Genomic DNA, 12,529 nt, shown 5'->3' with positions numbered 1-12,529 from the left:
TTGACACAAAACCAGCAACGTAATTGTCCTGTTCTCCTCCAAACGATTTTGTAACTTGAGAACCAGACCGTAGAGACGATGATGATGATGATGTTGATGCTTCACGAGTCTCTAAATGGTGAGGACCAGGAGTGAAATGAGCAATGTTAAATGGGAACATTTGCTTAGTGCTATCTTCTTCTTCTGAAGCTACGCTTTGCATCTCCAAATCATCATGAAACCCTACACTGCTTGTCACGGGTTCTTTCAGAAGCGACTTTGTTTGAGTTGGGCTTGGTGTCCATCGAGGGACATAAACTGGAGTAGAAGATGAAGAAGAAGAATCCATGCTATTTTTCTTGCTGTAGAGGCGAATTTCTAAGGGGTAGACAGAGATAGATCCACAGAGCTGTTGTAATCGATGCTGGAGTATTGCATATTTTGCATTACGTTTCCACGAGTGTTTAAGGGAGTGTTTGGTAGAGTAGTTTAAAAATTGTTGTTTGTAATTTTTTAAAATACATGTAGATGAAAAAAATGTGTTAAAATATATAAAATACTGTTTAAAATATAAAAAATATTGTTTGAAAATACAAACCAAACAAACCAATCATTTGAAAAAGGTGTTTCCTTTTAGTGTTTTTGCTACTTTTTCGGTCAATAATAATGTGAAAGTTGAGACATTTATTAGTATAAAACAAACAAAAGGGTCTATTCTATATTCCTAATTAATTCCACGCGGTGTGGGCTGGCCACGGACATATGCAGCAATGTTTAGGCAGCCCATGAATGCACATGTTTTTATTCTTGATGTCTCATTAATCTATTGTCCATCCAAACCCAGCTGTCAACTCAGAAAAACTATTAGGTATCCTTATTGATTATAATATAAATGTTTATTTTTTCTTCTCATATGAATAATGAGTCCTATTATGAATTTAATTAGTGAGACTTATCATTTATGTAAGAGAAAAGAGTACGCATTTATAGTACTCTGAAAATACACAACAATTTTAATTTGTCAACTTAACTACGCTTGGTCCTAGATAGCTGACCCAACTCAATGGAAAGGGTATCTCCTCTTTTAAAAATACTATTATGTTGGAAAGATTTGTATTACATGAAATGCTTTTATTATTTTTTTTTATTATTTTTTTTGACGTTCCAATGATTAAAATCTTATTCGTTAAATAAAATAGTTTCACGTTTTTTTTTTCTTCCTCTTTTGATATTCCAACTTCTTCTACTTCAAATCTTGTTTTCCCCTAACGTTCCAATTTGTCAATTTTTAAAGTATAGTATATTTTAAGACTTAAGTGGATTTTGAAGGTGAGATTCATGAGTTCTTTGATTTGAAACTTTTAGTTAGTATTTTGGAAGATACTCGTAAAAAATTAGTATGATCGACCAAAAGACTTGCATAAAATTTTTTTTGATAACGCTTACTCATCAGACAACCCAAAAGGCAAGCATTGGAGAGTGGTGAATGGTGATTCTTGACCATCAAAGTAATGTGGTAGCGGCTTTGGCTTGCACCTGTCCATGTGTATTCTTTTCAAGCTTACTAAAATCTTATTTTCAATCTTTAACTGTTAGCATTTGCTATTGAAATTTGAAAGTTGAAACACCCTCACACATATCAGGCCACTAGCTTGCTTTAGAAAGCTTTACTTTTTCAATTTTCAATCTTCAATCTACTCAAAATTCCTATCCTTTAAAGCTAATTGCTTTCACCCCACCTATTTAAGCTTCCACTGATATTTTATGCTCACCTTCCCACTTAGTTTGGCCTCAGCGTTTACGATTTGCGTTTGCGTTTTTTCCTTTTTTTTTTTTTTTTTTTGCTTTCAGCCGTATAAATTCACCTTTTCAACTGTAAATGTATTGTTTATGGTACTGTGCAGATACTGTTCAATGAACAGTAGCCGCACTTGTTGACTTTTGTCAATGAACAGTACATTTGTGCACTGTTCATGGACCCACAATTTTCACTTTTCAGCAACTTTTTCATTAAAAATGGGTCCCACGATACTATTCACACATTTAAAAATTATTTTGCTACAATGTTTTCAGTTTTCAGTTTTCAGCTGCATCCAAACAGGCCCTTAGTCTAAAAAAATGTTTGGAAAAGTATTGCTCTTGGTCTTGCCAGCTTATAAGCATAGAAAAGTCTGGTGTTTTCCCATCAAAAGGAGTCAGTATTAATTTTTTGCGTCAAGTAAAATGCTGCTGGGGTCTTCATTCCCTTCCCCAAAGTATCACTTATCTTGGAGTTCCCCTATTTTTATCCAAGAACCGGTCCAATGATCTCAAGTTGGTGAAAGAAAGACTTGAGAGCAAGTTGAGTAGCTGGAAGGGCAGGATTCTGTCATGGACAAGGAGAGCAACTTTAATTAAATCTGTAACGCAATTTATTCCGACATACACTATGGCTGCCTTGCAATTCCCTAAGAAGTTATGCGATCAATTAGATTCGGTGGTCCGTAACTTCTGGTGGAACCCCAAAACGAAGTCAGGTCATTTCTGGACTCCTATTGCTTGGTCTACTCTATGCAGATCTCAGAAGGAAGGTGGTTTGGGTTTTAGGAACTTTTGGGATTTCAATCAAGCCATTCTTTCCAAGTTAGCTTGGTGACTTTTGTTAGGTAAGAATTGTCAGTGTGTCAATGTTTTAAAGGCAAAACATAAGGTGAGACAGAGTTGGTTAAATCACTGCTTCTTGGGTAAGGCATCTCCGGTCTGGAAAAGTTTGTCAGGTGTTAAGTATCTCATTTCTAAGGCAGCTTGCATGTTGGTGGGGGATGGTAATTCCATAAAGATTTGGGAGGATCCTTGGGTGCTAGATCTTCAAGGGTTCATTCTTACTCCAAAGAATGGTGTCGACCCGAATGGTATTATTTTAGTTTCTCAGCTTTTTAGTTCTGATTTTTCTGGTTGGGATGTCCATAAATTATATTGGTGGTTTGAAAACTCCACAGTTGATCTTATTTTGAAAATTCCTATTTTTCCAACCAATAACAAAGATCAGTGGACATGGACTTGTACAAGCTCTGGGGAACTACCAGTGAAGTCAGCTTATTGGAGCTTCAGGGAATCTATGCATCATAATTTTGCCCCCTTTTGGAATTGTATTTGGAAAGCTAAACTCCATGAGAGGCACAAAATGATGGTTTGGAGGATTGCTGCAGGTTGCTTGCCTACTAAAGATAAGCTAAGCAGGTTTGTTGATATTGGTGATGTTTACTGTCCCCTCTGTAGGTTGGAAACTGAAACCTCCCTTCATCTTTTTGCNAAAAGGTTTAGGAAGATCATTCGGTAGTCGAAAGAAACCTCCATTTAGCATCATCACGCCTTGTATTCCAGCTCCAGTAATGATGCCCATGAGGAAATCTGGCACTATTCTCGCAACGATCATCATTAGGCTTTCAACCAACATCATGCACACAAAGAGGACCAATGCAAAGTAGACAAAGTGTTCAAAACTCTTTTGAAGGCCAACAAGGAAATAAGCTATTGCTCCAGGAATTAATGAGATGATAAGCAAGTAAGGAATGGAAGACAACGTGTTTCCAATCACATATGCGCCAACTCCATAGTGCCCATTCAATCTTTCACGCCCGAAAATCTGATATATTGTTGAAGAATAAATATAAAGGTCAAAGTATGTGTAGCAAAAAAAAAAAAAAAAAAGAGTAGTTTTTTATTACACACATTCACTATGACTTGAAGTCATAATTTTCAACGACCAAGTTATAGCCTCAATTATTTTTTCTTATGTATAAGAGCTTTTACTCTAAATAAAATTGTCTTTTATATGAAATTATTCAAGATTTAAAAAGTGACTGACCTTCATGTCTTCTACAAAAGAAGGGAATCCACCAATTGCCATAAAAGTCAGAAAAGCCGCAACAAACATCAGCATTGAACCTCTTGCCTATAAATTTAAAATAGAGTTGAGCATGTACTAGATTATCGGTTTCAAATTATCAATTAGCTTCGGAGTGATATGATCACTATGTTACATGTAGTCCCTGTTACACATAATAGAAGATTTATTATATTCATCCATTACCTGAATTGAGCCAAAGGTGAATCCAACGTCATAGAAGATAGTCCCGACACATAAACACAACGCAATATAGATCGCAAGACGAAGCCAATAATAGCCTAAATCACGATACATGTTTACAAAGGATCTCCTTGTTAAAACTAGGCACTGGGTTATGAAATTTGCTTGGCTTCCCTTCCTCTCCAAACTTCCTCCTTTCTACAAAACAAAGAACTTAGCCTTAGTTGTTAACTTATATATTTCTTTATAAATTAACTCTCTTTCTTTTCAATTTTAAGAAGATAATGATTGATCAATTAGTATTAACATTAATAACTACCTGTTGGTATATCTTAGATACCAATTGTTGAACTTTCTGGAAAGTCCCGGATGACTTGTATGACTTGACGAGAATATTAATGACTTCCTCAGTCCTTATCGTGCCACCAGGTTGCCCAATGTCCTAGTTTTGATAGCGAATGGTTCACAATTTGTCATCCATGATGATTATATCAAATAGTAGACGGATGGTAATGAGAAAATCTATATACTTACTGCATCAAAGTCCTTTTGATAATTCTAAGGTAGTGATCAGATGGGTTTCTCAGAGTTGGGGATGGGAGCCATTTGAAGCAAACAACTGCATAAAAAGTTTATATATACCTAGAATTCATAAATTTATTTTAAACTGTTCATTTGATGCATGCTACAAAGATTTTATTTTATCTTTTATTAAGTTTTTAAAGAAAAAGATGAACGCAATAAGGTTAAAAGCTGAGACAATGTTGATTTTACATGAATGTATTGTAAAAAAAAAAATCTTGTACTCCTCTGCCATTGAAAACGGGACCAAAATAGACTGTTTATGCCTGTAGAAAGGAGGCAAAGATTGCTAAAGAGCTCAAAAACTTCACTGCTCGGTTGATGGATTGATGCAATAACAGTCCTTCCATCTTGACGAGCTAGCTTGACGATTCTGCTCATGACATGGAAAGATGCTGCACTGTCTAGCCCGCTAGTTGGCTCGTCAAGGAAAAGAAGCTTTGGGCGCGTCAATATTTCAATACAAATGCTAACCCTTCTCTTTTGTCCACCACTAAGGCCTTTTATGCTCCACCCTCCTATCCTTGTGTCCATGGAGTCTTGCAAGCCCATCTCCCTTATAGTCATCTCAGCCCTTTCTTTCTTCTCAGATCTTGACATTGAATCAGACAGTTGGAGCTGTGCTGAGTAGTATACTGCTTCCCTTACTGTCAATGTTGTCATTAAGGTGTCATCTTGAGTCACATAGGCCTAAATCATGGAAAGTAAGAAAAAATCAAGGGCAATTTAGGACGCATTTTTTAGGGAAAAAAATAAATAAATCACTGCATAGTTTACGTTTTAACCAAGTTCTAATTTATCTAGACCTTGAGACTTCGAAATTAATGAGAAGTACTTCAAGGATCATTTTTTTTTTCTTTTTTAGAAACATACACACATAAGGAAAAGTGAATGAAGTTTTAACACAAAGGAACATCGTAAATTATACTTTGAATTATCAATGAAATCAAGCAATGACAACCATCTAGTCCATACGATTTCATGAGAAAGTATTTTGATGGATTAAGCACATTACATATCCATAGGTAAACATAATACACACATATGACCCTTTTTGCATACCGATGTTCCAAAAGCAAGTGTTTCTTTGCGTCCGTTTATCAAGATCTCCCCAATTTGCTGCGTATTTGAACTTAACCTTCCTGAAATAGCCAGTTGCTTATCAATAACTTCCATATTTAAATCAATGGAATTTACTAATGTTTCATATTTCTATTTTCCTCCTCCACTTGGTTTCCAAAGCCCCACGTAACCCGTATTACCACTTATGTAAATCTTTCATTTTGATTTTTTTTTTTTTTTTCTGTTCTCTCTCTCTCTCTTATCTTCTTGTCCTTTATACTCTTATCTCACTGTTCCTCTTTAATCCATCCCTTCTTCCCTCACCCATTCCACGATACTGTTAATATCCTATTTCCAAACCCCTCAAACCTTCTATGTCTCCGTTGCATACTTTATTTATTTACTAACTTGTTTATTCTTTAAGGCAATGTGTACATGAATATTTTGCATTGAAATGATATGTAGATCTCCCATTATTTATGTTAAGTTATATATTCTTATAATTACCTTGCATTTAGTATTGGCTTTATTCCATATCAATTTCTTGTAATTTATGCTTAATTTCATTGAATTTGTGAGTTTTATTTGTAATTGGGTTGGGCTTAAAATTCAGTTTGGAGGTCCATTAATTTTGAAGCTTCTAGAAGTAGATGATTCACAAGACCATGTCCCACAAAAATAGCATGTGGGTTGAGTGTGAAATTTTAAAATTCAATTGAAAATTGATTTTGTGAAATGACTCGCGAGATCTATATATCTTGTGAATCCTCAACACAATAGGAAATTTTGTTATTTGGATCCTTTGTTGTACCCTACCCATATCGACTATATATACTCTTATTTCCCACTATATATAGGAGATGACTTGCAAGACCTATTCTGCCATTTATTTGGTTTTTTTTTTTTTTTGAGAAAATTTATTTGGTTAAATTTGACTATTTATGCAATTGTGATTTCAATGCTTAGTTAATTTATTTTAATTACATAAATCCATTAATTGTTTAATTATCTTAATTAACTTAATTGTAATTCCCTCAAAAAAAAAATTGTAATTAAAATTTGTGGTCTAAATATTGCCTAGGTAATTAGGCCATTTATCTCAAATTACATAAATATCTTGAGCACAAGAATTAGAGAAAAAGAGTTTTAAAACGGCAGGGGAAGGAGATTTTCACTAGTTTCATAAATTTTGCATTGTAATGCAAAATCAATACTTCGAGTTTGAGATGTATAATCTTAGGAAAAAAAAAAAAAATTAGAGATGTACATATATACTATACAGAAGGAGTGGGTATAACATTTTTTGTATGACCTTTAAATTCCACCTTGATTAGGTAACCAATATTATTGGAGAAAGAACTTACATTTTTTTAACTATACCTTATAATATATTTGGTAGTCGGTAGACTATACAAATTGTTCATTCTTAATTGTTTTATTTAGAAAAAAAAGAATATATATTTCTATTTCATAATTTTTTTTGGGGTTATGATCAATAAATTTATTATCATGTCAATTATAAGAAAAAAATTATAATAATTTTATCCTTTATTATGTCAATTTCATGATTTATGACATTTTGTTTAGAAATTTCTAGTATCGTTATTTAAGTGTTGTGAAAATATGTGTAAGTTAAAAAATGTTGTAAAAATATAATATTTAAACACTAAAAATTATTATTTAAACACCCCTACCAAGCACCCCTTAACCTTACACTCCTTAGTATGTTAACTACTATGACTGTGGATTGCTTTTCTTTTTTGATAGCTATTAAATAATACTAATAATAATAATAATAAAAGAGAAAGAAGAAACAGTCATTTCTGAAATTGAAAGATTACCTGCCAAAGAATCCAAAAGAGTTGACTTGCCGCAGCCAGAAGGACCCATGATAGCCAGCATCTTTCCCGGTTCAGCGTACCCAGTTAGCCCCTCAAGTATCGGCCGGCGGCCACTTTTTCCATCAGGCACTGTAACCAACAGTTCCTTCCATGTCAAGAAAAGACCTAGATCTCTATTTGACACAAAATCAACTTCCTTGAATGCAAAGTGATTTTCTTGTTCTATCGCCAACGTTTGTGTAACTTCGGAGTTTAGAGATGATGCTTTATGAATCTCTACGTGGGGAGCACTAGAAATAGCGAAGTCATGAGCAATGCTAAATGGGAATAACATTTTGTTTGAGGTACATGTCGACCTGCTATCTTCTTCTCCAGAAGCTATGCTTTGCATCTCTATATCATCATCAAATCCTGCACTTGTCTCGGCCTCTTTCAGTAATGATTTTGATGGACTTGGGTTTGGTGTCCATCGAGGAACATTAATTGAAGAATCCATTCTATTTTCTTGCTGTAGCCTATAGGGTTGGAGGGAGAGAGAGAGAGAGAGAGAAAGCAATGCAAGGTGATATATATATATATATATATTTTTTTTTTTAAAATACTTATTTTGCTCTTTTTCCTAGGGCGTGAAAGATTTTTTTGAGAATGTATGACGTGAAAGTTGAAACTTTTGTCATTAAATTGAGAAAAAGAAGAAGAAGAAGATGTAGTTAGTAGATAATTTTGCATATATATATAATAACGTGATGTTTCTTCTACTTGCATTTATATTAGATCTCTCTAATTAAATGAATTTTTTTTTTTTTTTTTTTTTTTTGTTGGGGACCTTGATATCAGTTTCTTTTTTATTACCCTGTTACATTTAACATGATTAAGCGATGTTTTGCAGGAATTATGGAACGGAAGGATTTCGAAAGATTATTATTATTTTTAAGTCAGGTGAGTTGTTTTTTATTTAGTAAAAAATTAATAAAAAGTTTATATGAATATGATTGATATTAATTTCTGTCTTTTTTTTTTATTAAATTAAAAATCTTTTAACAATATTTATTATATTTTTGTTTGCTGCTAACTCAAAACATGTCCCTCTAAAAATAATGCTTTTCAATAGATTGAATTTTTCAATTTTATGTTTTACATTTTTTGAACATTTTGTGGAGCTAATGCGATAGATTAGTTGAGAAAGTTTTTTCATTTATAAAAAATTTAAAAGTTAAAAATGATTTAGGCTTTCTTATGATCGAAAATCTAACGAACCCAACAAACCATACTAATAACGGTGTTAGTAGAGGGGTGAATTATCATTCCCAGAGGAACACAGTGGGTTTCTACCGAATAGGTTTCTATGACCGGGAAGCAGAGAGACCTAAGGCAGAGAAAAAAAAGTTAGGAGAAACATTACTCTTAACCTTGATTTGTCATTCTCAAAAAAACCCTTGATTTGTCAAAATGAATTATTATTCAAATATATTATAAACTAGTATAAAATTTTGCGCATATAATATTTGGTACTTTGATTGTGTTGATGCTTTTGGCTTTGCCATGACCAATATTTTTAAGGCGTAAATGCATTTTTGGTTCCTATATTTTGCACATTTTTCTATTTTAGTTCCTATATTTTATTTTTACTATTTTTAGTCTCAAAAACAATTAATGCCCCACATTTTGGTCCCTACCGTCCATCAACTAACAAGAATAGCTTATGTGGTGACGGAGAGAATTGTGACTCATTTTAAAATATTAAAAAGTCATCGTGTCCAAACTGTTGTAACACGTGGCCTTCCCGCCCAACTTACTCGCACGCGTCCCTCACGTGAGCCAACCACCATTCATGGCTACTTTATCACTGAAAAATCCCCAAATCAACTCTATCACTTGATCTTTATCTTTGATCTTAATCCCTAGATTACCTCAAAGTCCTTATCATGAGTCACGACCTCTACAAGCTTGATCTTCTTAGACTTTTGCTTGGTAGTTAGAGGCAATGGTGTCCGTAGTTAGAGGCAATGGCTGCCTCACTATGGCGAAGCTTGATCTACTTCGTTTTTAGCCTCTCTCTGAAACCACCATTATCAACCATCGTCCAACTCACTTGAAACCACCATCATCAACCAGCTCCATCACTTGAAGCCACCACCATCACCATTAAAACCCAGTATTTCCCACTTGAAGGCAGTATTTTTTTTCCTCTCTCTCTATGTGAAAAGGTATTTGCTCTCTCTCTGTCTGTGTCCTTATTTATAACTTGACAATATGCTTGTTGGTTGGTTCTGGTAGTAGGGCCACAATGTTTTTGTTTGCTTTTGTATTTTACTTTTGATTGTGGTCCATATGTTCCCTATGTTCTCTGTGTTCCCTATGTGCCCCTGTTGAAAAGAGTTAAGTAAGGATAACAATATTGTATGAGGATTTTTTGTGTAATTTGATAACTATGCATGTCTATTTTAGTACGACAAAACTATTGAAGTCAGTGTTGCGTTGTGAACAATTATTTGATTAGTGTTGTGTTGGTAAATACTTTATTGAGTATTGTGTTGTGTGCATGCAGAATGAAATTTGATTAGTGTTGTGTTGTATCATGCAGAATGAAATATTTTATTAGGTGCTGTGTTGGTAAATGAGTGTTGTATTGTTCTTGCATTGTTTAATTGAAGTTGTTTTGGCTTGCAGAGTGGATGACATATTCAGTATATCCATGCATCATGGTGGCTATTTTACTGAGAACCCTAAAACATATGTGGGAGGTGAAGTAGCTGTAGTTGATAATTGTGACCCTGATAAGTGGTCCAAGGTTGAGATAGATGGTATATGTAGAGACTTTGGGTACACATTTGTTAGTAGACTGTGGTATACAATGCCTGGTATGGACCAAGAAATGTCAAAGTTTCATTTAGTTGTTAATGATCATGATGCCATGTACATGACAGAATTAGTGAAGGGTCATGAAGAGATTCATGTGTATGTGGAGCACCCGATAGATGATCCTATACTAGTTGATGAAGGAAAGGATGTTAGTGAGAGTATGCAGCCATTGGCAGTGGAGCAAGGCCTTATGGGTTATTATAGTGATGGCAGTGATGATGATGACCATGATGGGGGTGAATTTTTCAGTTTTTATTATAGTGATGATCAAACTTTTAACAATGAGGATGAGCCAACTGAGGTTGATGCTAATGGTCAAACTTTTAATGCTGATGTTGCTGTTTCCCAGATGGGTTCAAGGAGAGTAGGTAAAGAACCTATTATTGAGCACCCACCTCATGTGGTTATTATAAGTGATGGTAGTGATAGTGGAAGTGGGGGAAGTGGGCTAAATGATGAGGTAGAGTTGGACCACGGTGTTAGGGACTTTGTTGAAGACAGTAGTGATAGTTGGGATGGTAAGGATGATGATGATGATGTTGTTGTTGAACCAGGCCAAATGGGTGCTGGTGTAATGAACTCTGATTATGAGAGTGAGAAATTGCACAGTCTGGTGGAATCATTATCTGATGATGAGCTTGGGTTTGACAGTGATGATGATGCTGAGGATGATAGAAGTACACATGTGGGAAATGGTAAGGGACAGAAAAATCAGGAAGTAAAGAAGTTCCCTGTGTTTAAGCCAGTGGTGTGATTTTTGGTGTTTGGTGTGCCAAATGCTAAATATTTTGCATTTGGCACACCTAATGCTAATGCTCTAAGCCTACGTTCTTTTTGGGAGAAAAATAAAAATTGGTTTTAATTTTTATCCAAGTTTGTAAACTTCTAACCAATAGAAAGAAATAATGCCAATAACACCAAAATTTTCACTTTTGAGAGGAAATTTTTTTCACATTTTGGGTGGCAACATTTTTTATTTTCGGTATATGGTTTAGGTGACAAATTTTGATTAAACTCGTTACAAATGCAACTTTATTATAAATTTTATTACATTTTCCATTTCAGTTCTTCTTGGGAACTCATTTATAAATGATTGTCTTTTAACTCTTCAATCATCAAAGTTTCTACTACTGTTTCAACTCTAACCTCTTCTTTGACAATAGTTGAAGTGTGTTTTGAAGTGTATAATGTATTTGATAAAAAATCAAATTAAAAAAATTAAAAATTAAAAAAATAAAAATAAGAAGAAGGAAAAGTAGTAGCTGAGCTTAGAGCATCTGCATCAGTCCAGCTAAATTTTTCCATCTATTTTACACTAAGAACCTACTTTTTTCTATTTTACACTACCACTTTTCTAAAACACACACATCAATTTATCTATTTTACAATCTACTCTATTTAAATAATATTATTTATTCTTTTATTATTATTATTATTTATTAATAGAGAAATAATATGTTCACAACATTTTTACGATAAATCTGACAGGCTGTTATTGTTGGGGCAAAAAAGTAATCTTAGTGTTAGTTTCAAATTTGAACTAATAACAACTAATCACCTGTGATTTGTTGTAAAAATGTTATGAACGTAGCATCTCTCTTATTAATATTTCTATTTCATTTTTATTTCTTTCTCTTTCATACCGTATTATCACTCACAAATATCTTCCTCTCTCAAACACTCACATGCATCACTCCCTCTCTCAATCCTCCCTCAACTGTCTTCCTTTCTCAAACACTCACAAACAATAGCAGATCCGACGGTAAAGCGACAGCAGATCGGCAACAACAACGACTCTGTTGGGTTTTTCACGTGGGTTTTCTATTGGGTTTGGTTTTGATTTTGGTTTGGGATGGTTTTCCAATGGGTTTTGATTGATTTTGAGTTGGGTTTCCTGGTGGGTTTTGATTAATTTTGAGTTGGGTTTTCTAATTGTTTGTGTTGATTTTGGTTTAATTTTCTGTTGATTTTGGGTCAACTTTGTGGTGGATTATCAACTGTTCAAGTGGCTTGTGTTGATGTTGGTTCGATGGTGGTAGGTTGTGGTGGTGGTAGTGGACTGGTGGTGCTGGATTTATGGTTGGTGGTTATCCTCTACTTCTTCCTTCTTCTTATGTTTTGCAGAGATGTTGCT

General features: G+C 34.2%; 1 protein-coding gene and 1 pseudogene across 2 annotated transcripts; one reads left to right on the top strand and one right to left on the bottom strand.

Annotated features, from left to right (window-relative positions):
- Positions 1-3,190: 3,190 nt before the first annotated feature.
- Positions 3,191-8,072, bottom strand: LOC112001901 (ABC transporter G family member 1-like; annotated as a pseudogene).
- Positions 8,073-8,400: 328 nt separating this feature from the next.
- Positions 8,401-11,263, top strand: LOC111996006 (uncharacterized). 2 transcript variants are annotated; one of them, XM_065778113.1, is made up of 2 exons: positions 8,401-8,472; positions 10,204-11,263. In XM_065778113.1, the coding sequence occupies exon 2, from the start codon at positions 10,229-10,231 to the stop codon at positions 11,147-11,149; it is 921 nt and encodes a 306-aa protein (XP_065634185.1). In that variant the 5' UTR covers positions 8,401-8,472; positions 10,204-10,228; the 3' UTR covers positions 11,150-11,263. The 2 variants fall into 2 exon arrangements, with proteins under 2 accessions (XP_065634185.1, XP_023883718.1); XM_024027950.2 differs by lacking the exon at positions 8,401-8,472 and adding an exon at positions 9,422-9,740.
- The last annotated feature ends 1,266 nt before the right edge of the window (positions 11,264-12,529 follow it).

This window comes from Quercus suber, unplaced genomic scaffold (assembly GCF_002906115.3).
Source record: "Quercus suber isolate HL8 unplaced genomic scaffold, Cork oak 2.0 scaffold_173, whole genome shotgun sequence".
NCBI lineage: Eukaryota > Viridiplantae > Streptophyta > Magnoliopsida > Fagales > Fagaceae > Quercus > Quercus suber.
The sequence above is the reverse complement of the archived record's forward strand: the minus strand, read 5'-3'. Positions and strand labels throughout refer to the sequence as shown.